This window comes from Tachysurus fulvidraco, chromosome 21 (assembly GCF_022655615.1).
Source record: "Tachysurus fulvidraco isolate hzauxx_2018 chromosome 21, HZAU_PFXX_2.0, whole genome shotgun sequence".
Taxonomy (NCBI): domain Eukaryota; kingdom Metazoa; phylum Chordata; class Actinopteri; order Siluriformes; family Bagridae; genus Tachysurus; species Tachysurus fulvidraco.
This window is the reverse complement of record NC_062538.1, coordinates 20,280,316-20,306,388: the sequence shown is the minus strand read 5'-3', so window position 1 is coordinate 20,306,388 and position 26,073 is coordinate 20,280,316. Positions and strand designations below refer to the sequence as shown.

Below are 26,073 nucleotides of genomic sequence, written 5' to 3'. Positions count from 1 at the left end.
CTTGAGACTTGACTCGGACTTGAGTTAAATGACCCAGAGATGGGGGACTCGACTTGACTCGAGTCAGACTCGAGTCACAAATTTGAGACTTGAGACTTGCTTGACAAATATTAAAAAAAGACTCGACTTGACTTTGACTTGACATTCATGACTTGAGACTTGACTCGGACTTGAGTTAAATGACCCAGAGATGGGGGACTCGACTTGACTCGAGTCAGACTCCAGTCGCAAATTTGAGACTTGCTTGACAAATATTAAAAAAAGACCCGACTTGACTTTGACTTGACATTCATGACTTGAGACTTACTTGTGACTTGCACATGTGTGACTTACTCCCACCTCTGGTCTTTAGTAACAGCTACCCCAGGGACATGTAGCACTTAATCTCAACTAAGAGGAATAAAAGACGTCATATTTATCTTTGACGTGGAGACGGAAAGAGTCTCCTGTGTCAGAACTTTGTACCAGACAGTACTGTAAATTTTCCACCATGCAAAAGTCTTCTGGTGAGGAAACGACTGCTGCTGTGATAACGTAAGCAATAACAGGAACTAGCTCAGAAGGAATATTTCACATGTTGAATATCAGCATTACATGATATACCACATACACTAATCTCATGTTTGTCCCTGTTCAGTCTCTCAAACAGTGCAAATGAACCTGCCTCGACTCCGGTTCGGTCAGGTCCGATGACTCAGTATCCGTCCGCACTGTAAAGCGAGCAGATTGGTCAGTCTCCCTGGAGAGGAAATGTCATGATGACAGCCCCACACCAATTCGGTTCAAAGGAGATCAGCGACGGCCCTTTAATTTACTGATGCATTCCAAAACAGTCAATTTCCTCAGCAATGAACCTCTGAGGTAATGACACCGTTCAAGCCTTCTAACCAGAGGCATTTGAGAAATGTGTCTTCTCATTGTCCGGTGGTTTGAGGTTAAAGCGGATAATTCATGCATGCTTCAATCTGGCTTTTGGCTCAGAAAACTCTGTCGCTTCTGTTGAGAGAAAAAAAAAACATGTTAGTTACATTATGTTACCTTATGTTATGTCGTGTAGCTTGTGTTGCTGCCTGAAATGTCCTTATTAGCCTGAAGGCTTTCTGTTAAATTTTCCAAATGGATTAGCGGTGAAGATGGAGCACTTCAAGTGACAAGTAAGAAGCCACTTAAAACAGCAGCGTTTCAGAAACTCTTACACAGCAAAATCTTCAAGGCTGAACTTGTTCTTCGTTTAGGGAGAAGTCAGGAAAAAGTCAACCTAATTAACCTAATTCTATCAGCTGCACAATTCTTAGAACCGACCGATGATGTGGTTTTTCTAACCTATTTACACTCTCCAGTCATTTTATTTTTATTTATTCAGTTATTCACTAATCAAACAGGTAATCATGTTGCAGCAGAATGCATAAAATCAAGCAGGTACAAAAGTCAAGGGAAAAAACACGATATCTGCGGCTGTTAGCGACAACCATAGTACTTTCCCTGGGATTTTCACATACGGGGGGCACGGTGGCTTAGTGGTTAGCACGTTTGCCTCACACCTCCAGGGTTGGGGATTTGATTCCCACCTCCGCCTTGTGTGTGTGGAGTTTGCATGTTCTCCCCGTGCCTCGGGGGTTTCCTCCGGGTACTCCGGTTTCCTCTCCCGGTCCAAAGACATGCATGGTAGGTTGATTGGCATCTCTGGAAAATTGTCCGTAGTGTGTGAGTGAATGAGAGTGTGTGTGTGCCCTGTGATGGGTTGGCACTCCGTCCAGGGTGTATCCTGCCTCGATGCCCGATGACACCTGAGATAGGCACAGGCTCCCCGTGACCCGAGTAGTTCGGATAAGCGGTAGAAGATGAATGAATGAATGAATGAATGAATGAATGAATGAATGGAAGAATTTTCACACACTACAAAGTCTAGAGAAAAATTCTTTAACCATTGTGAAATGTCTTACATTTTACAGTGGGCTACTGAACCTGACAGAGGAAGATTGGATAAAGACCGGGTGTGATTTTATTTTTTTTTCTACCTATAATCTAGTTTTTGTTCAGACACTTTTCACATATTTAAATTCCCATGTTTTTTTTATTTTTTTATTTCTTCTATAACTTCATTAGCATCAGATCACAATGAGCTGCTTTTTACATAAAACCCAATGCAGATTTGTTTTGTCATGAGATCAATGCACTTTTTTCTAGTATGCTACTGTATTTACATTCAGAGGTTAGTTTAACACCATAGTGACAAGAGTGTGTACCTTAAATGTTACACGTCTGTACCTTCGTTTCTGGGAATTCAAAATCCACCTGGACACAAAGAGTTAACAGGATGAGCTCAGACTTAATTCAACCTTTAGAGCTCAATTTAACATCATCATGATTAACTCTGGGCTTTTTGTTGTCTCCTCCGGCCACAGCTGCAGTGCAATTATCACTAAACACTCAAGATCAAACTTGTATCTTCAGTCTACAAGCTTCAATGATGTTCAATAACAATTCATTTATTTCTCTCTCTCTCTCTCTCTCTCTCTCTCTCTCTCTCTCTCTCTCTCTCTCTCTCTCTCTCTCTCTCACACACACACACACACACACACACACACACACAAAAGATCTGGCTTTAACTGCACCAGTAGTATTGTGGTCGATGAAAGCCTGCCTCCCCTCGCGCGCGCTCATGCGCTCGCACAAACACACGCACACGCAGGACGTACCAAACCAAGTCACGTGTGCGCTCATGAACTTGTTTCTCCGGCCTGAAAAAAAAAGCAGGGATGCTATTTGAAGAAAAGGGGAACAAAGAAATCGTAGGGTATAAAACCTCTGCAGCAGCGCGACTTTCCTGCACTGCACCCGGTGAGGAGCGCGCGCTCCTTCTTTCCACACTTGTCTCTTTCTCTCCCTTTCTGTCTCTCTCTTTCTGTCTATCTCTCTTCCTCGCTCTCTCTCCCTCTCTCTCTATCTCTCTCCCTCTCTCCCATCAAGTGACCAGCACGTTCCTGAGGGTTCTGATCCGGGTTGGATCGAAGCGCCTGGCGCAGGTGGTGTTTGGGGTGTAAATCGCGCGCCCCAGGTGTTGTTCATCTCCGAGTTGCGCGCGATTTTTTATTTTTATTTATTTTTTAAAAATAAATAAATAAACAAACAAACAAACATACCACGATGACCACACTGTTGCTGCTGCTGTCCTGCGCGCTGTGCGTTCACTCTCTACCGCTGGGGGACATCAGGAACAGTCGCAGGTACAAAGACTCGATGGTAAGCCACAAGTTCATTACAATCTAAAAACTAATGTCTGTAAGTGATTTCAGTTGATTTCTTTTTTTTTTCAGCAGACTTCTTTACGCACGACAGACGAAATATTGCACTATTGCACTATGTTGTTACTTATCTAGGTACTAATAAAGATAATGAACGTTTTGTATATTCAGTGTAAGTGTAAAATGTTGATTAAAGGTCCCATCACATGCATCATGATGGCATGACCCCTGTGAAAGTGTGAGTGTAATGCCATCTAATCCAGAGGTTCACTAACTTTTTTTTTGCAGCCATGGATCTTAAATGAATCCACAGACATCCACATGATCACAGGGTCGATTTATTAGATCACAGATTCATCCTATGTGCCAAATATTCAAATGTTGCATGTGCCCCAGCATGTGCCTCTGTTAGAGCCATGCATTTCACTCACTCCTAAACTCTGCAGTGTTTTGGGGGGGTAAAATTGTGCACAACCCATATGGGCTTCATGAACTGAGAAATCTGAAGTCATTAGACATTTTATTGAGGGTTAATAAGACCTTTTTTTTCTTTATACCTGAAACATGCTGGTTCTTTTGTGATGTTTACTGAACACATGTGTGACATATTGAACTTATAGTGAGATCCATTTGTGTCGGATTTCAAAGCACATTCATTTGTTTTAAAGAAGGAACAAGGGATCAAACACCATGAGCCTTTTCAATTCGTACGTGTTTGGTAATCAGAGACATGGGTCACTAGGTCAGTACAAGTCTCCTACATTGGTACATCTGTTATTCTTGCTTCGGGCTGAACTGTGAAACAGTAGTAGCATGATTCATAACATCGGAAATCCCTCTGGCATACAGCACAAGCTGAGCATATAGGTTTTTTTTCTTCTTCTTTTATGAGCTCTGCATGTTGCACACTTTGAAAATCCTTTCAAATCACTTCCAAACAAGCGGCGGTGCATCGACCATAAACGAGTCTTTCTAATCCATTTTTTGTAAAATGTACATGTGTGGAAAGTTTTTGTCCCCAGCCCTGGCTTAGAGAAGGCAGACAAAGACAAGCCAGAGAAGGCTGTTTTAACCCACTTGGATGAAGTCCAAGACCATTTTATAAGATTTCCTGGAAGAAAGTTAGTATAAAAAAATGAAGCCAAGAATAATAACCCAGAGAATGAAGAGCTTTTTGTTGTATATTTCGCCCACGTGCAGAGGAATCACAGACACATCCGATTAAATTAAACGTGACAAAGGAACACGAGCGCCTATCGACACTTTCGCTTAATAGAGAAATCTGTCCTGCTGCTCTTTCTCAAACACGAACACTAACACTAAAATCAGATCATCCCCAGATTCCCTGTGCGGAAGAATTAGGTCCGTCGTGGACATAGTGCTGCGATGCTTCACCGCGTGCTCAATTTGTTCCTGACTGTTGACAAAGCAGCGCGGTGGAGATTATGCAGGCAGGGGCAAGCCATTTGGCATGTGGTGCAGAATAACAAACCCTCAGATTGCTGACACATGGAAAATGGAAAGAGCCAGATAGCTGCTGCAGCTGAATTCTGTGACCCTCTAAGAGCAGATTGCTGGTCTTTAGGACACTCGGGGTTCGCCTTGATTGGAGAAAATATACATAACACCCACGAACCCTTCTGAAAATGATGCACCAATGCATTCAATTAATTAGACAGTTGATGTCAAAATGTGTGCTGGGAAAGACGCATGCTCGTGTCAATATTCATAATACTCGTGCTATATATATATATATATTGTCTCACATTGTCTGTATGTATAGTCTGTTTTGTCTTGTCTTGTCTGGTTTTTGTCTTGCTTAATGTAAAGTGTTATTTATGTCTGTACTATTAAGAGTCACCAACAGCCGGAACCAATTTCCTTGTGTGTGTCAACACATTTGTATAATAAACCTGATTCTGATTCTGATTCCGAAAAATATTAAGGTTATTTGTGCGCCAAATATTATTTCTTTATTAGAGGCACACTAGTCAGTTTAAAAAATAAATAAATAAATAAATAAATAAATAAATAAATAAATAAATAAATAAAACCCTTAATGCCAAACCTTTAAAACCTTTAAACAAAAGCTCTTGCTTTTAAGCTTGGAATAATTCGGGCTAGAAAATGTGGAGTTAAAAAACATTTTCTTTTCTCTCAAATGTAACAAATAAAAAAAAAAACAATACAATTAATTGCTACAAATTCGATTTAATTTGAGATACTAATCAATGGTGCTTGCAAAGCAACATTCTCGTTATCTTGCATACGGATTATTCTTCTTCCGGACAAAAATTCTGCGTGTAACTTGTCCCGCAGCTTTGGTCCTAGACCCATGAATGAGGTGTCGAATCGACCGGCTCATCGAGTAGACGTGTGCTATGACTTTTATAAGCGAACCAACCAACGCTGTTCGCGCAGCGGATGAAAAAGCGGCCAAAAAAGTCCCATAGACTTGAATGGGAAATTTCTAAAATTTCACCCTAGCAAACGAGTGCTGAGATTTGCACCATTCACATTTTCTTCAGGAAATGTACATTCTAGTTACTAATTACTATACTATAAGAAAAGGTGCTCGAATTCAAGTTCAAGCGGTTAATTCCATAAGTTATGTAACATCTTTCTGAACAATTTTGGTATTAATTCCTCATTATGAATACATAACTTGCCTCTGAATGCAGCCCTATATGCTGCGGTAAACTTTAGGGGTCTTGCGGTAGACGGCATCGAGTTTGTCAGTTTGATTTGAACATAATTTGTTTAATTGTTCTGTGCAAACATAACAGGTAATTTTACGGTTTCCATCGGTAGATTTTTTTTTTCTTATTTCGTATCGAATGTCGACCCTAGGAAGAAAACTAACAGTCATCGCTAAACGTTTACGGATACAGCGAGACATCTGGGAATAAGAAGTTCAGAGAGTAAGAGAAGGTTGTGTGATCGGTGCAGTCTGCAAACATGCGCTCACCTGCTTGGATAATTGCAGCTTTAATGTGATCTATCACAGAGAATGTCGACATTCTCCTGCTATCATTTTTCAAAGAAGGAAAGCTTAATTACCTGATGCTTAATTCAAATTCTGCTCGATGTCTTCACCTACTCGGCAGACCGGCAGCCCGTGGAGCTAAAATCAGACTAAGATGGTGTACAAACTTGATGGTGTACAAATACAGATCATAACAATCGGATCAAGGAGAAGTTTGAATCTTCGAAGAACACTCGTGATTGTACGTGTGTAGGAGCATTAATCATAAAAACCCCATAGAGAACGCTCGTGTCACGTCAACCATCAAAAATATCAGCAGAAGAACCTCAGTGTATAATCAATAACCATTTAAAGATTCATGGAAGAACATGTTTTAAAGGCTGGACCACTGAAATAACATCGCTCCATTTTCTTAAGACATTAGAACCATTATTCATCCAGAGAAGTATGAGGATCATTTGTTTAACCATGTAAAACCTTTACCTTTACAAAGAACCTACCAGGAACTCATTTTCTGTTTGTGTAGCACCAATGTACAATCAGGTGGGCATGGTGGCTTAGTGGTTAGCACGTTCGCCTCACACCTCCAGGGTTGGGGGTTCGATTCCCGCCTCCACCTTGTGTGTGTGGAGTTTGCATGTTCTCCCCGTGCCTCGGGGGTTTCCTCCGGGTACTCCGGTTTCCTCCCCCGGTCCAAAGACATGCATGGTAGGTTGATTGGCATCTCTGGAAAATTGTCTGTAGTGTGTGAGTGAATGAGAGTGTGTGTGTGCCCTGTGATGGGTTGGCACTCCATCCAGGGTGTATCCTGCCTTGATGCCACGATGACGCCTGAGATAGGCACAGGCTCCCCGTGACCCGAGAAGTTTGGATAAGCGGTAGAAAATGAATGAAAACCCTGAGGAACCTTTTATTCTCAGTGTGCAGAACCAAAAAAATAGTTTTTCCCAATAAAACTCCCTTTTCCCAATTCATTCCCTTGAACCCCGATCCTCCGATCAACAACCCAGAGCCTTAACCAGTTGTGCCACCACTAGGCTCAGGTTTGTAGGAGATCCAATTCCGTTCGGTTTTATTTGCGTAGAGCTTTTAACAATGGACATTGTCTCAAAGCAGCTTCACAGGACATAAGAAATGTACAAAGTTTAAACATTATGCAAAGATTTACACAAAGATTTAAGATTAATATTGGACTTATATTTCAATGTGCTTGTATTGATCCCCAATGATCAAGCCTGAGGTGACTGTGGTGAGGAAAAAACTCCATTAGATGGAAGAGAAAGAAACCTTGAGAGGAACCAGACTCATCCTCATTTGGGTGACACTGGAGGGTGTGATTATAAGCCGTTATAAACACCAGAAAGTGTTATTATGAATAATGTCCCTTCTACAGACAGATACAGTCAGAAAATCGTGTATTGATTAGGATTAGGTCTAAGCTGGAGATGGTGGATAGGATGAGAAGAAATAAATCGACCTTAAAAGATGATGTGGAAGAATTAAAAATGTGGAGTAACAGATAAAAAATCTAGAAATCTTTGAAAATTAACATCAAAAATTAAACTGTTGAAAACAGAAACTTAGTAAGCTAAACTTATTTTAACCTTAATTTTAGTTTAAAAAGTTGAATTTTCAAAATAATTTGTTTTTGTAGTTTTGTAGTATATTTTTTTAAATTATACTTTTCAGTCAACTTAAAAAAAAAAACATTTAAAAACACCTTCAGTTGTAATACGTAAGAAGATCGATTGGTAAATTTACACATTCGGATTATGTACATTTGTAAATAGTCGGTATAAAAGGTTACGCTGGTTTATTTGTCTATACCCCTGTTATTGCCATGACAACGGAGATGATGGTCTGGTCTGGAGAACGTTCGTGTGAGGACGACTAACGCTGTGCAGCACTTATATTTACACTGCCTTCTTAACCTCCGGTCCTGTGCTGCTTTTCCATGAGTCTGTACCCAGCTACATGACCTAGATACTGCACATTTCCTAATGACTCAAGGCATTTTATATCTATCATCTACCATCAGTTGAAATCCTTTTCCTGTTCCTACGAAAACATTCTCCCTTGGCGGCGTAATCGCCTCGCATGTGTATACAACCTCCGAGCTGTAAGGTTCTCTGGAAGTTTTTTAACGTGTAAATATTTACCCAAGTCTTGTTTCCTCAGGATCGCTCATTTTTTATCTCGAGTGTGGCCTAATTGTATCTGCTAAAGGATGCCTTAGCTGATGAGTGACGCCATGACACAATGCGTATCTGCACGCATAAATTTGTGGGTGTGGCCTAAACTGGAAACTTGAATTCTGCCTCGGCTTCGGTTACATCACTCTATAGTTATATATAGATAGTATCTAATAGTTCTAATAGTTATAGTTATCTCATAGTTCATAATCTGTTATTTTTTTTATTATAGTTCATAATCCGTTATTTCTTTGTTTGTTTTTACCTGCGTGAGATGTTTTCTAACACATTTACTTGGTGCGAAAACTTAACATTAAATGTTACCCTTATTAAAATTAAGCTTGATTGATTGACTGAACGCCGTAATGCTCTTAAAAAAAAAAGTTTTTACAAAACACCTTTATTCTCAACCTTCTGAATCTTTCTGAACAAACAAAGTTATAGTTATTTTTGTTATATATATATATATATATATAAACCCCGCCTCCTATCCTTATCTATATCTGTTTATTTAAAGTTGTATAATACCTTCGTATTTCGGTTCCATTCCTACTGCATACCGTAAGCTCATTCATGCCAAGTCAAACTATCGTGATGTGAATTCTGGGTCGCTGATTTCTTGCTTGTATCTTGTGGAGGAATGAGGAGGAGATGATATCACCCCTGAATGTCTATCAGATGATTGGTTGCCAACAGGGAGACAATTATCCTCATGAGCACTGGAGAATGGGAATTAGGCCAAGAGGTCTATAACACACACACACACATACACACACACACACACACACACACACACACACACACACACACACACACACACACACACACACACACACATATATACACGGTTCTTTAGGTTTCAGCTTTAAGCCCAGTCTCACTAGAAAGACAATAAGACAGAAGATGCGACTCCGGCTCTTGGTTCTTGTTGCGACATGTCCGCTCTTTTCGTCTGCACTTACTGTATGTCTCACATGAACACCGAACGAAGTTCAACACAAAATAACTCCCGTCTTTAGAGCGTCAACCTCATAAACACGGTCAAAACTCTATCTCTATTCTCATAACACGATCCCTGATTCAAATCGGATGAAGAATGCATTTTTTTTTCAAGCTCCTTGGGAGATAATAGTTTCTTTAAAATGCAACGGAATGCCGTATAGAGATGATATCTTTTCAATTTGTCCCATTACGTGACTTATAGATCTGTTTACGATCTGCAGAACGTATCGTTTCTGACGAGTGCAGAATCCACCCCTATAAATGATGCTTATCGTTATTCCTGGAACAAAAATGAAAAACAAAGCACAACATCACAAACAGTAGATGACAATAGTCCATTTTATCATTCCTTTCTCTGCATAGATATGAAGATGTTTGTACCCGACCGTTATCTTACACTAAGACGCTTCTATATGCGATAACAATATGCGATCATGTGAACTATTCTGAAAGCTCGTTTGTAAGCAGGCTGTTAGTCCAAATCTGGATTAAGTGTAATGTTAAAGTGTAACTAAGGATGTGTTACAATGAGCGAATGAATATAAACCTCGGGGTCCAAGCGCTAGCAGTGGTACCACCGGGTCCCTGAACAAGGACCCCAACTCCCAACCCCCCCAAACTATGTGACTGACCTCATGGCTGACCTTCAAAAAAAAAAAAAAAACCCTGGGATATGCGAAGAATAGAATTCCACTGAGCTGTAAGGTGATGTGAGGAACTAATAAATGCTTCTTTAATCATTTAACCGCTAACAAGGGACTTTATTTCTACACTTACAGCTTCCAGTTTGCTCGCCTCAGCTGTGTGAGCTTTAATCCTTTTTACCAACACAATGGTAACACTCCGGTCTACTGGCAAAATGGAAATCGACATATTTTTAATCATAATAAAAAAAAATTGTTTGATCGAAAGTCAGATATAAAACGAGTGTGATACTCGGTGTGAGACGTGTGTTTTTCCGTCCTTTTTTACGTTAACGCTGGGGGACACGGTGGCTTAGTGGTTAGCATGTTCGCCTCACACCTCCAGGGTCGGGGGTTCGATACCCGCCTCCGCCTTGTGTGTGTGGAGTTTGCATGTTCTCCCCGTGCCTCGGGGGTTTCCTCCGGGTACTCCGGTTTCCTCCCCCGGTCCAAAGACATGCATGGTAGGTTGATTGGCATCTCTGGAAAATTGTCCGTAGTGTGTGAGTGAATGACAGTGTGTGTGTGTGCCCTGTGATGGGTCGGCACTCCGTCCAGGGTGTATCCTGCCTCGATGCCCGATGACGCCTGAGATAGGCACAGGCTCCCCGTGACCCGAGAAGTTTGGATAAGCGGTAGAAAATGATTGAATGAATGATATTAACGTTTTCATATTTGAGATGTTTATGCAACAAGGACATGGGGCATCTCAGAAAGCAGAAGTAGGTTTGATATTTTAAGAGTGTGATATGATATAAGTATGTAACCTAGTGAGCCAGCATCAATGTATTCAATGCTAGAGATTTAAGCACTTATGTACATCGCTCTGGATAAGGGCATCTGCCAAATGCTGTAAATGTAAATGATAAAAACATTCGATGCTGAACATGGGCACAAATTCAGTTCTAGTAAAAAGAGTAAAAAATGCCATCAGTCCAGTCATCAGACACTGTGTTACGTTGTAAAGTAAGAATCCGTGAGTCAGTATCGGGTATTAACAATGCATTCACTATTTTTTCTGAACTCCATCAACTTCTCAGCTGATAGGTGATAAATCCTTCAGCACAGGAACATAAATCTTACAAACATGCTGCAGTGTTCAGGCCTGGCTCGAGACATGCTGTTATCAAATACATTGTGTAAAGCGTCATGGTAAATTAAGAGAAATCATGCAGGTGTCGTTTGACAGAAGCTCGTTGCCTCACCTGACTTGCTGCATGCAGGTGGATCCTGTAAAATTTGTCAGCACACGAACGACGGTGTGAAAAATTCCCCTGCTTCTTTTTTTGTAAACGGTAAAATCGTTTCTAAGGTGAAATACTCCGAGAATTGACGTTAACAGTCCATCTTCTAACATGTAATTGAGGGCAACTAAGGAAGGTTTGTGGGCAAAAATGTGTTTAATATACGTCTATTTTTTATACTCAGGTTTCGTGTTCTTTGGTGTTTTTCCATTGATAAGCCGCTCAGAATGACTGGGCTTTACTGGGCTGGTTAGTGGGCTAGAGATTGGAAAGTCATGGGTTGTGAGTTCAAACCCCAGGTCCTTCAAGCTGTGACTGCTGAGCCCCTCATTCATTTGTATTAACTGCTCTATCCTGGAAAGCTTCACAATGGATCTGGAGCATATTGGCATGGAGTACACCCTGTCTATAGATGTCAGCTCCTTGTAATGCACCCTACTCTCACACACACACACACATTAAGACACCCATTCACACCACCATCTAATCCAATACCACCATGTTTTTGGAAGGTGCGAGGAAACTCACAAGCACAGTAACCCGATCTCAGGATCGAACCATGGTCACATCTGCTAGACCGAATCAGCAGAATTGTCAGTAGACCTGAACAAGCTGTATATAAGTTTCTCTTTATATAGACGAACGTTTCACTCTCGTCTTCGAATATCCATTCTCATAATATTCGGTAATAATAAAAGAACTAAACATGCCGTATCGAGGGTTTCAGGTTACAGGTGCACAAACTTTTAAACTCAGCTATAAATACGGATCATAATAATGACGAGCTTGCGATGCGCACTTACAGTAGGGGTTTGTTTACAGCTCCTCCACATGCACTTATTTCTGACCCTGGTATTTGTGTTTCTGTCATTACAGCAGGTAATCTGCTGACTCAAGAAGGTCCTCAAACAGCTTATTTTTTTCCTGAGGAACTGATCTTCAGTAACAGGGTCTTATTAAAAAAAAAAAACAAACATGTAAAAACAAATATAAAAAGGAGACAGTCAATAAAATTTGACTCGAAATACCGAGTTCCAGATAAGTGCCAAGCTGACAGACGTTAGCGCAGTTGATATATGACGGTAGCTGTTGTTTCTCTCATCCGGTCTTCCTGCGAGGTTTCTTTTTTGTCCTTAATGGGAGTTCGTGTTTGCTTTGACTCAGTGGTCCTGTCTTGTTGATTTATCCCTTGACCTCTACTCTTTGACTCGTGTTGAACTGGAGACACCCTTGTGTTTTCCTTCCATCTCCGATGCTCACTATCTGGCGCCTGAGGTCAGTCTGCTATGAGTGTAGTACGATAAGCAGTCGTAAATAAACAAACAAACAAACAAACAAATAAATAAATAAATAAATCGCAGAGAGTCAAGTAGAGTAACAAACTAGTTATTTGGAAATCTCACTGATTATACTTGTGTTCAGCAAACGTCGTCTAGTTAATAACGGTACAGCGTGCGTAAAGCGCTTGCTAAGTCAGCAGAACAGCTCAGATGGAAATAAACCCTCGAAGCCTAGTGATTGTTATGTTGTGGAATTCACGTGGCTGTTAATTGCCCCAGGCCGTGTTTTTTAAGTAACAATATCAAGCTGGGCATGCCTGTCTCGACATGTCATTCGTTGTTTTTTTCTTGTAGGTCGTCCACCCCGTTCTGTCATGGTTACGACATCATTGTTTGCCGATTTCTATTACATTTTTGTTGTAACCGTTTACTCCGATTTCATCTGAATCCCCACTGTTTTTTTTTTTGTTTTTTTTTTCTTCCCCCTGGTGGGAACAAGATTTTTTTTAACAAGATTTGTTCACCTTATGCTACGCTCTGGTCTGACTACCGCTAAAGAGAGTTAGAGATCGGGAAAGAGAGATGAAAGAATGATAAAGTGAGATACAAGTTTGATCATGAGAGAAAGGGGGAAAAAAACAAACAAAAACAAAAACAAGAGAGAAAGAAATCAGATCTCCAAACTGCATTAAAGTAAATTTAGAGAGTCGTTTCTGCTCCCAGCCAATTAACGGAGTCATTTCCTCTAAATACTTGGAAGGGAAACTGACCACAATAATCTAAACTGTGCTAAAACATTTAAAAAAAACCTAGCCCTAAAAAGGAAACAGACAAATAATGGAGTTCCGCAATAAATATTTGGGATGTTTGGGAAAGATACCAGTGAACTGTGGTTATATAATCCCACTTTCCTATTACTCTACACTGTAAAGCATCCACCACCTCACCACCACCTTCCCATCATCTTCTGGTTTTCCTGCTCCTAAAATTTCTTGAGATCTTCATCTAGACGTTTTGACCTTTTATTTTATCCCAAGCCAGAACTCCATTGTGGTTCTCAGAGTTCATTCCTCCTTTAGTCAAAGAACATGTATGCAGGATGCAGAACATTCATTCATTCATTCATTCATTCATTCATTCATTCATTCATTCATTCATCTTCTACCGCTTATCCGAACTTCTCGGGTCACGGGGAGCCTGTGCCTATCTCAGGCGTCATCGGACATCGAGGCAGGATACACCCTGGATGGAGTGCCAACCCATCACAGGGCACACACACACTCTCATTCACTCACACACACACACACACACACACTACGGACAATTTTCCAGAGATGCCAATCAACCTACCATGCATGTCTTTGGACCGGGGGAGGAAACCGGAGTACCCGGAGGAAACCCCGAGGCACGGGGAGAACATGCAAACTCCTCACACACAAGGCGGAGACGGGAATCGAACCCCAAACCCTGGAGGTGTGAGGCGAACGTGCTAAACACTAAGCCACCGTGACCCCCGATGCAGAACATACTGTAAATGGAATAAATAAACATGTTTGTATGGTGTAGTTTTCTCTGAGTGATTGGTTAGTTTGCATTTTTATTTAGCAAGGAGTATCTGGTTTCAGCAATTTTCAACATTCAGCGGTAAAGTATCATGTGGTTATTTTCCACCCAAGGAAGAGACCCCGAGGTGAACCTCGAATATGGACGGCTAAAGTATATGGACACCACACCATCACACCCATACATACACGGTTCTTCCCCAGACTGTGCCCCATCAGTTTTGACAGTCTATCTTTGCTGCAGAAGCACAGTTTCTCTTCACTGGGACTAAAATTCCTGAACCTGTTCCAGCATGACGGTGCTCCTGTACACAAAGCGAGCTTCATGAAGATATGATTTCCCAAGTTTGGGGTGGAAGAACTCGAGTGTCCTGAACAGAGCCCTAACCTCAACCCTAGATGTTCTCAGAAAGCCTTCCAAGGGATTAAATCTGGAATGACATTTTCAAAAAGGACACACGTGTGATGGTCAGGTGTCCATAAACGTTTGGCTATATAGCGTACAATTGCATAGAACGTATGATGTGCGTTCAGATGTTGTGAATTTTACAATACTCGAGTGTATCTCTAATTTCTGTCTGTCTGAATGTAAAATAACTGATAGTTCTAATATCTGTGCTTAAAGGATTGGCCAGAGAAGATTCATCATTATGCTTTTAAAAAGAGGGGAAGGTTACCGCATGCCCAAAACACGCTGCAAGAAGACCCTGAGTTTAAGAGGTATCAACATCAACCTGCTGTCCCCAAGAACGGCAGCGATGTCTGGAACAGGCCACGGTGCGGAGTCCCAGACTTCCCTTTAAAGCAAGAAAACTTCTTTAATGTGGTACATAGATCTGGTCGACATGGCGGACGATACAGACACAAGCGATACGCTACGGTGAAGGGATGGAACAAGACCAGCTTCACTTACAAGTAAGGTGTTATTACATTTTTTTTTTATTTTATTTTGTAAATAAATGATTTTAACACTAGAACCAACCGATGCAAACGAACTACAGGGTGAAATGCTTTCTAGGTGAAAAGCATAATTTACTTATAATACATATTTGTGGTAACGTTTGAAGCATTGCTGCTTATGATGGTGCACATGCTCTCTAATAATTCATGGCCCCACACAGATCAGGTGCCTCTGGCTATACGATAGTTTTTATATATCTGAGGAATCCTCCTCGACACAGACACCTTGTCTTCTCACAACCAGTAGTAAAAATGTTTATGAAAGGGTCTGAGTAAGCGATATTTCATAGCGGGTGACAGTGTTGTGTCGGAGAGAGTGACTGCAGACTATGTTTTGCTGCTCTTCGTCTTCTTTCATATCAGAAACATCCCCTTTCTCCAGGCCACCCAGGATCAAGGACGTTTCTGTGTTTGTTCTATATGTTTCCAAATGCATGGTCCAAAGGTCTCGGAGGGTCAGATATAAAATTCTAATTTGTCTATAGTACAATTTTTCCTTTTGTCATCTTAATAAACTTAAAGTTACTGCTAATATCTACAAACTACAACTAGTGCTTTACAGTACCTTACACGGTAATCGAACCTGAGTTTTATTATACGGGATGTTTTGGGACTTTTATGAGTCTTAAATCTTTAAGCTGACTTAAACTTCTTCACTGTTTTTTGAAGCTTTGTAATTAACATTCTGACCTTTTGTTTGAGACTCGACTTGCTCCTAACATTTCGGTCACTCGAGGTCTCCACAGGACATTTGCCTTCCCCTGTAATTTGAAAGCAGTCGGGTCATGACCTTAAGGTACAGACAACCTATCTGTAAAGTGCTCATTCGTGTAACAGTGGTGGAACTCATGTGATTCCAGTTTCCCCTCTGCCCCTCAGCAGGAGATAAGAGTCCAGGGCTAAGCATTAAATTCGAGAGAAGCTGTCTGCCTGTTGGAGCCACCGTTGATTAAAACTCCCCCGGGTTTATGGCCCACTTGCCGGAATCATGACCCATAAATCTCTCATTGCCCTCCATTCAGTTCAAGAACTTGATACTTTTGGCCAGACTGGTCTGTTCTGCCTCTTCCATAAATACTAAAGGCAGAGAGACAAGGGCTTTGCTGCCTCGTCGCATTCTTAGAGATAAAAACTAAAACCTAGACGTGTAAAGAGAGACAGAAACAAACCAGAGAACGATGGAGAGAGAGAAGACGTCCGTCCTTAACTCCGCCTCTGTCCTTAATTCCCGTCTGTAGTATGCCACTTCACCCTAATGACTAATGTCTCAAGGAGGTTGTTTTTTTTTTTTTAGAGTGATTTATAGAGCCCCGCACAGCCCCGACTTAATAATGGACTCTCCAGTCAGAAATGCCGATGTAGGATCGGATTCCTTTCCTAAGTGGTGTGATCTTAGTCACAAATCAAAGACAAAACTAGACTCCTGATCCGTAAAGTTTATAGAGCCCAGCCAAGAGCTCTCTCCTTTTCAGATGGGGAACCCAGTGTCCCAGTTATGAGATTTTCTTTTAGAGTTAGAGAACTTCCTGTACTCATGTCAGGGAGTTATACAAGTGTCCTTGACCTTATCTTTGCCTTCCTAATCAATAGAAAAACCAAGACATGTTGTCTTTGTAAGGTGACCGCTACTGTCCGGATGAACAACGTTTTTCCAAAAGATACTGTAGTCCCTCAGTAGATGTTTCGATGATCTCATCTGCGTCTAACACGACTTTCCGAAATCTCCCATAATGATCAACTGGGTTGAGATCTAGCAGCTGCAAAGGCAAGAACATTGTAATTTTCCTCTTCATCAAAACAATGAACCCCTTGTACCCAGAGAAAAGGGAAGATTTTCATCCTGGAAGAGGCTGAACCTGGAAATCTGGACCAAAATTAATGGAGGTCCTTAGTCTGCCACAGTGGGTTCTTCTTCTCTTGTATAGATTTGCATAATTACGTTGTGGAACAGGAACCCTGGCCTAGAAACCTCTTATATTCAGAGGATGAAGGCTGCCTGGAACAAAAGGCATCAAAAGCAACGTAGATCCAAATTTAGACGACGTGTAATCGTGGATAAGGAAAACAGAGTGGAACATGACTCATTTCTCCTTTATTAGTTTCATTCTGCTCCCCATGGGAAGGAGCTCTAATAAATAAATAAATAAAATAAATAAATAAAAGCACATTTTATTTGGTCTAGGGGTAGCATCGACTGCTGAGTTTCCCATATGGCATCCAGGTACTGCTCTGCTTTATGGGGAACCTGATCCAACAAAACACCCCAAAGGCAACTACAGGTCATTATATTAAGGTTGTGTCCTGGATAGGGGAAGAGGTGCATAGGTGTGCCCTATCATGTGGTTCTAATTAGGTGTCAACTGACTGGCAGGGTCAGTTTATGACCCACCATTTAAAGATGCCCCAGCCAATCAGGTGTTTAGTCTTTGACATTGTTCCCACGCTGCCTGTCAGTTGTACTTATCAAGCTGTTCTTGCGAATGTTTTTAGCCTATTCCGCCGGTATTCTTGCATTCAAAGCCTTTCCATAATCTTTACGAAGTAAGAAAATTAAGTCAGTCTTTATTTTCTAATCGGTGAATAGTATACTTAGTGAATACTATCATTTAGTCACGTTTTTAAGGAAATAACGAATTACCTATCGTCGGCTTCCGAACCGGATCTTTTTCTTTCTCTATGACGAACGTGTAAAAGGTGTTAACGATTTTTTCCCCCTTGTAATTACAACTTGAAGACACATTCCTAAGCAATTCTAATGTCAAACACTTGTATTTACAATGATTTTTGAAGTGAATATGGGACATGTACAGTATGGCAGTCTCAGAAAATCCATTGTGTCACTGTGGCTGAATTCAGGCAACCGGACAGTAAAGATAACCTGTAACATACTTTGACTTCTGAATAGTTAGAAACGGATAATATGCTATATTGCATCATACTGTAATGGATAGCTGGTTGCCATAATGAAAGCGTTTGGTGTTTCGCTGATATTACTACTTAGTGGCATGAGGACAAAACCCAAACATTCACTAACCCCTATATTGTTACCATGTCATGAACACGCTCATTCATGTATCAAATCCTTAGGGCCCGTCTGTGCCTGATGCAGGCTGAACAAACACCCTGTCAGCCCTCTACTTTCTCAGCAGACAGATTAGCTGAAAGCAGTGCTCTGTGATCCATAAGTCACACTCCTCCATGGTACCAGACACTTCGCTATGGAGGATTATGGCTGGCATCGATGAAACCGTTTCATACCAGTAGTTGTGTGGGTGGTCTGTAGTAAACGTGCCTTTGTGTGTGTTTGTGTATCAGGATCCTAAGGGCGCCGTGGCAAATGACTATGGAAAAAGTGCGAGAGGTGTTTCGGGAAGCCGTACAGGTCTGGAGTTATGTCACTCCTCTCACCTTCACAGAGGTTCTATCGGGCCATGCTGACATCAACATCAACTTTTCTAGGTAAGACTTTAGTGGTTTGCCTCACACCCAGAGATAACAGATGTTAGGAATTTCCACTGATCTTAACGTTGGCTTTGTGGTTTTTGGAGTTTCCCAGATGGTTCTAGATAAATTAAGGCTAATATCATTTTTGAAACGTGAATCATCATCTCCACTAAATGCTCCCTAGTGTTCATTTACACTCAAAAAGATTTTGTTTGGTTCCTCATTCCTTGTAGACAACATACAAATAATCGCCCTCTCTGCAATACTTATGAGAGAAACGTGTTTCACGTCATTGCACAAACACAGGAGCCCCTCTCTCACTGCAGAGGTGAGACCATCAGAGTAAGGCAGCATGAGATCGTGTGCCGATAATTGACGCTAGATCTCTAGCATGCTTAAATACCGGGTCTGCAGCTGGGCTGGTAAAAGGAGAAAGGCTGAAAAGTAAGGTCACACCTTCACACACCTGTCAGGTGTTTACTTCAGACCTTTGTGTTATGCCCTGCACTGAGATCCCACTGTGAACTAATCCCTCCCTTACTCTCAGTTATCCTCTTTGAAACCCTGATTCAAATATTGCAAACCAGGACTTGTTTTCTCTGTAGTTTATTAGCACCGTATGCCTTCGAGCCAGATTTTTTTTTTTACTCCAAGTATGTGCTCCGGTGACATGTTCCTCCCTTTACAAAGTGCTTGTTTTATAATATAATGCTACACACCAGACTGATAATAAATATTTTTATGGAACTTTACGCCTGTGATTTTGTTTCCTTCTGAAAAAAAAAACAACACCTCTTTACCAAGTGCATCCTAAAAACCTAAATGCCCCAACCGGCGGGTTTTCCTTGGTTTCATATAATCTCTATGTTCCTGGTATAAAATGTCCAACTGGAGCACTGGCACACAGACTGTTATGACTGACCTGCTTTCTCTTACTGTCAATAAACAGAAAAATGCTGATGTTCGAGACTAAATATAACTGATCATACTGGCTGCTGCAGATAGGGACTGCCCCGAAACATTCTCATGCCCAAGCCTGTACAGTTGAATCAATTACACTTCTATTATAAAAAGAGACCGGGCATCTGTCCAGATTTGCCATAGTGCTATAGATGTGAACACGCATGACTAAATTTGCAAGTCAGCATTTTCTTTCTTCAGTCTGGATGGCATCCAGAACCTTTACCCACGTTCCCTGAAGCGCTGGAGTGTTAAGACTATCAAACCCAATGCAGGAAGTGTCCAAAGAATTAAAACTTGCACGAGAGAGATGATCAGGTGTCTGGTTTGCTTTCAGATGAATCTGTGTGCTCATGCGATAAGCTCGTGAAGCATTTGGGATGAAAGGGAGAGCTATGATAACCACACTTCACACTGTCTTGTCTTGGTGTTCAGGTACGAACATGGAGACAAGCTGCCTTTCGATGGTCAAGGAGGAATATTGGCCCATGCATTCTTTCCTGGAACACACAGGCAAGGAGACGTGCACTTTGACTATGATGAGCAATGGACTTTAGGCAACGAAATGGGTAAGTAATCGTCGAGATCACTGAGAGCGATGAAGCTAGACAGTAGCCATTATGGAATATTTACATTTCAAGGTGCTAATTCCAGAATATTGGTCTAATGAATGCTCAGTTTTGAAAGGTGTTAAGTGCAAATACTGATTTGTGGTCATTATACTTCATGAAATAATATGAATTCTCGATTCTGGATAATTTTTACATTATTTTAAACCCATTTTATGATTAATCATAACAAATGTATTATTGGGGGGGCACGGTGGCTTAGTGGTTAACACGTTTGCCTCACACCTCCAGGGTTGGGGGTTCGATTCCCGCCTCCGCCTTGTGTGTGTGGAGTTTGCATGTTCTCCCCGTGCCTCGGGGGTTTCCTCCGGGTACTCCGGTTTCCTCCCCCGGTCCAAAGACATGCATGGTAGGTTGATTGGCATCTCTGGAAAATTGTCCGTAGTGTGTGTGTGTGTGAGTGAATGAGAGTGTGTGTGTGCCCTGTGATGGGTTGGCACTCCGTCCAGGGTGTATCCTGCCTCGATGCCCGATGACGCCTGAGATAGGCACAGGCTCCCCGTGACCCGAGAGGTTCAGATAAAGCGGTAGAAAATGAATGAATGAATGAATGAATGAATGAATGAAAATGTATTATTCTTGATAATAGCGAATTTTGTAATATTTATGAAAGGGTCATCTAGTGTCAGTAAGTTCTGGCTAAAAGACTTCAGGACTGAGGAATATTTTTTGGGTTCCTGATATCAAGACAAGTTGTGATTTTGTCATTAAATGCGTTTGTGTCTTTCAGGTACAGACTTGCTGCAGGTGGCTGTTCATGAGCTCGGCCACACTCTCGGGCTGCAGCACTCCAATTCCCCCGGCTCAGTGATGTCTCCCTACTACATCTACTCCTACAAACCGCAGCTCAGCGAGGACGATGAGAGGCGCATCCAGTCCTTGTACGGTGTCAAAGTTGTTCGACAGAAGGAGCCAGAGTTAGACACCAATGACATTGTGACAATAGTAAGCTACAGTATGCTACTACTCTGACCACTGATCATTTAAATGGTTGTCAGTCGACGAGACTGAAATGAACGGTACATATTCTATTAAACTGTCTTTCTTTTGCTTTCAGCCTGACGCCTGTAACACAGACTTTGACGCAGTGTCGATGATCCGCGGCGAGCTGTTCTTCTTCAAATCGGGCTACGTGTGGCGCATCCGTGACGGCACACTGCAGGACGGGTATCCCGCATTAGCCTCCAGACACTGGCGCGGAATTCCTTATAATATAGACGCAGCATATGAGGACACTTCTGGAAATATCTGGTTCTTCAAAGGTGAATAAGGGTGAATTGATGAGCTGGACTCTTTTTTTTCTTAGTGATCTTGTTGGCAAGACAAAATCCAGAGAGTTTCACTTCTTTGAGTTAAAGAGATGCAGTTTACTTTTTGGCAAAACTAAAGCTTTCCTTAGGTCTGTTTGCCAGCATAGTTCGGATTGCAGCGTCTTTGGTGTCGATGTATAAAGTAAGGGTTCAGACATGTTGTTTTTAGTTTGGAGTTTCTGGAATGTCAAACCGCAGCCAAACAGACTAACAAAAAAATTGTATAAAAATTCAAACACTGTCAAGATTCGATTAAGGTTTTTCCCTCTGTCTACTATTATTCTCATTAAATACCTTGAAATGCGTAGGTTTGTAGGCATTCCATCTTTCCTGTGTTTATAAGCTGGTCGTTCTATTAAACCTCACACCTGTTGTGTTCAGTTTCTCAGAGGTCTGGATTGTGTAATTATTTAATCCAACTGAGTGTAAGATGTTTGCTCTGGTCAGGTGTTCACAAATAAACACTTCTTTTCCACATTTAGAACTTTATTAGCATCTCAAATATGTTTTTATTTCGAATCTCCGGCTGACTTGCTTCCATATTCGGCTAAACCGGACCGATCGAAACCAAATACATAATACTTTAGTTCAGACGTGACTTTGACATGCCTGTCCCCTTCTCTGTGTCCTGTTTCTGCAGATCAGAATTACTGGATGTATGATGCTGAAAAGCAGATCAGTGGGCCAGACTCGGTGCAGAGGCTGGGACTTCCAGTTAATAACATCCAGGCAGCCTTGATGTGGGGTGAAGACAAAAGCCAGAAAGTTTACTTCTTTAAGGGAGAAAATTACTGGCGTTTTAACCCTCAGGAGAACTGGGTGGACATGAGCTACGCTCGCACTATGGTGGACTGGAGAGGAATCCCGAATGACATTGATGCTGCTTTCCAGGATCGCTATGGTGAGAAAAATCCTCAAAAGAATGTCTCGAAATATATGGTAAACTTCCCTGCCAAATCAAGCTTCTTACTATAATCTGCAGGATTTGATGGATGGTCAGAGAAATTAAGCCATCTGAAATCACATCAGGATTCTCTTAGCCATATGCCAGGTGTAGGGTTGTTCGCCAGCTTGAGCAGAGAGACGGTGATGGTTGATCAGTTCTGTGTTTCTAGATTGGGTTTCAGATGATGGATGCTGGAAAGCCAAACTGATCTCTTCTGGGAAATGTGGAAGGTGGATGGAAAAGAATGTAGTTGTGATGAAAAGAAGGCTTGAGCCAACGGATATAGTATAAAGGTAGAACAAAGGAATTGGACCAAGAACTGGCCCCTTGGGAAGTCCAACAGAAGGATGTGTCATGGTAGGATTGTTTGTATAGGTATGATTAGAACCAGGTCCGAGTGTAAGGGTCTACTGTTTCCTTCATATTTATGGAGTAATGTGTTTTTGAATCTAACAAGTAACAAAGCAGGTTGATATACTGTAGAAAAATAATCAACGATAGTTTAATGTATCCGGACACGAAATGGCTTGTTTTTCAAAAACACTGTGTCCTAGGGTTTTTATTCCTCTTGTACTACAGATTAAGATGGTTTGGACATGTTCAGAGGAGGGAGAGTGAGTATATTGGTAGGAGAATGTTGGACATGGAGCTGCCAGGCAGGAGGCAAAGAGGAAGGCCAAAGAGGAGGTATATGGATGTAATTAATGAGGATTTGAAGCTAGTGTTCAGGATGCAGAAGATAGGGATAGGTGGAGAGAGATGATTCGCTGTGGCGACCCCTGAAGGGAAAAGCCGAAAGAAGAAGAAGATACTACAGCGGTTTGCAAGCTAACACCTAAATTTTACCCATTTAATGGTTTAATGTTGTGGAAGATAAAAAAAAAAAAGTTTCTGAAGTGACAGCATTCATATTCCTGTTGAGACTTATGTTATAGGAGCTGGATCTTCTTGAGCTTCTTGAACATAAACAATATGGAGATTTGTAAATGATACATTCTCTTAAAATGTCCTGTTTTTACTTTTTCAGGTTTTGCCCATTTCCTGAAAGGCAGACAGTACTGGAAGTTTGACCCTGTGGATGTCAGGGCCCTTGAGGGATACCCCCGATACATTGGCATGGACTTCTTCAATTGCCCCACTGACAAATATCTCTAAACCTCCACCTCAAACGGAGCTTAGGCAATTGATCTCGGTTCTTGTTCACCCGTATTTTACCCTCAGACATGTTGCGTGCTGTAGGGTTCTACCTTATCCCAGGTAAATAATACATATATCCTCACATGACCTCCAGTCAGGTTGGATCAAACCAGCAAATGACTCTGATGAAGATTTCCAGCCACACGACCTTGACACGTCTCAGAAAAAGCACGTACGCCTTGCCTTTTCCTCATTTCTTTATTTTCTGCTGTCTTACGCAGAATATGATTATTTATTATCTGTATATATTTTGCTGTTATCTTCAGTATTGTAGCTACTGAGAACTAAGCATCTACTTTTCTTTGTGAAGTGTCAAAATGTGCCGTTTCAGTTAGGAAAACTTTTTTATACATACTGTTTTTACACACAACGGTGCTATAGTAACACACAGGGAAGGCTTCCTGAACCTCAGATGTGAAATTTTTATCCGAAGAAATCAGCTCAGGTGTGTCATCGAGGGCTGAGGTAGGGAAGAGACGTCAGTCGAAGGCAAACTTGACTTGTGAGTAATTCGTTACAGTTTGTGTCTTTGGAAAGAACGATACTTAGACGGAGTAAGATAACATCCAGCTAGGTGGAGGAGGCATTAACACGTTGACACAAAGTGGAATAACATTTCCGCAAGCAAGTTTGCTATTTTCTTTTCACCACAACAGGCACGATCACACAAACATTATGGCCACATCTTTAGTTATTTTTTATTAGTTAAAGAAGGACGTACACTTTATCCAATTATAGTTCAAATTGATGTAAAAACAACTTTCATTTATGATAATTTTCTTTTTTTACCCCACTTCATTACTTTTTTTTTTCATGACCTTGTCATTTTACTGAGAAACTGGACAATGCAGTTCCTGAGGACTTTCCCATGGCAGAGTACTTACTGTTAGAAAGCACTGACACTGGACACTCTTTCTATAAATGTTACATTAACAAAAACTTCACCATGTCAACAAATAAATGTTTTTCATTATTAAATAAATAAAATTTTTTGTTTGTGAAAAAATCCACCACACACACACACACACACACACATACATATATACCGTGAAATGAATTAGCACCAGCCAATCAGCATTGAGTATTTTCCATGGCCATGGTACAGGATGCCGTATTTCAATTCCGTCCTGATTGCATCACCTGTGAATACAGTATTGTCGCATGGTGCAGTGCAGGCCACTGATGCGACCGTTTCTTTCAACATTGCCTTGTTTTTAACGAATACAGAATTTTTTATATATATTTTTTTTACACAGCTCAGGTATTGAACTGTGCGCTAAACCAGAAGCAGAAGCACTGGTAATGAATTAGCGATCTTATAAAAGGAACAGCGGTGTATCACTCAATGTATCTTTTAATACAATCTCTCATTTAATCTGTCTTTACATCTCCTACAGTAATCCGATTTCCTACAGTATGTAAATAGTTCTGTAAAAAGAATTGTATTATATCATTGCTCCAATAAACATTTCTTTTTGTCTAGTTGTTCTGTCTTGTCTCGTCATTAACACACCGACGATTCACCACCATAGGAAAACATTGTGTTATTTAAGCCTTAATGTAACTGTTTAGCTCATGGCAGCCATCTTGAAATAGCTAAGCATGAAGTGTTTACGTTCTGAAGCTGAACCGGTGTATTTCCTCTCTGTTCGCTTGATGGTCTGTTTCTAATAGATTTGAGCGAAGAAGGTCACACTGTGTAAATGTGATCCAGATGTTTCCGTGTGATGCTCAGGTTTGTTTTCTTCAACATTTAGACTTACTTGACGAAATCTGTTAACGAAGTGCATCTGCATCGATAACGGCCTTTGTGCCTATAAATAAGCAGGTCATTCTGGAATAAAAAGCTTTACAGATCCAGAAAATAGCCAAAATATGGTTTAAATAACAAGTCAGATCTTTGAATTGCTGCATTATGTTCATGAAATAAATCCGTACTGACCGGCAGACCAAATGTATTTCTCATTTAAAGTGGTTAAAAAAAGAACCCCTGCTTTAGTTAAAAAAGACACATCAAGGTCTTCAATAGCATCGTGTGCTTGCTAGAAGGAGATCAGCTCGATCCTACAGCTATTTATGCTTCCCATTAAAGACACTTAAGGATTTTTTGCTGCAAGCGCTTAAAGTAAATCTTATTTACAAATCGGCTTGCAGGTACGCGCCAGATGACAATATCCTCAGGGGCGGCCGAGGCGATGTTTGATGTTAGTTACAGTAATACAAAGCACCGAGTTTAGTTTAGGACATAAAACAGATACTATTGTTTTAATAAAAAAATGCTCTGTACACAATTTATGAACCTATTTTAGTTCCGGGACGTTTAGAAAGCACAATGATCCATAACACGGCAGGTTTATCAAAAAAACTCAGTCATGAGTGAACAGACATTAAAATGTCTGTAATGCATTAAAACATCTGTTTAAAAGGTTAATT

General features: G+C 41.0%; 1 protein-coding gene and 1 long non-coding RNA gene across 2 annotated transcripts; one reads left to right on the top strand and one right to left on the bottom strand.

Moving 5' to 3' along the window:
• Positions 1-556: 556 nt before the first annotated feature.
• LOC113646461 lies at positions 557-2,554 on the bottom strand. Its single transcript, XR_003441448.2, has 2 exons — positions 2,247-2,554; positions 557-996 (listed from the first exon to the last, which is right to left on the bottom strand). It is a non-coding gene; the product is annotated as an uncharacterized LOC113646461 (long non-coding RNA).
• Positions 2,555-2,771: 217 nt separating this feature from the next.
• Positions 2,772-24,580, top strand: mmp11b (matrix metallopeptidase 11b). Its single transcript, XM_027152731.2, has 8 exons — positions 2,772-3,243; positions 14,820-15,109; positions 18,470-18,613; positions 19,994-20,127; positions 20,918-21,132; positions 21,245-21,449; positions 22,138-22,398; positions 23,471-24,580. Exons 1-8 carry the CDS (start codon positions 3,148-3,150, stop codon positions 23,596-23,598), a joined length of 1,473 nt encoding a protein of 490 aa, XP_027008532.1. The 5' UTR covers positions 2,772-3,147; the 3' UTR covers positions 23,599-24,580.
• The last annotated feature ends 1,493 nt before the right edge of the window (positions 24,581-26,073 follow it).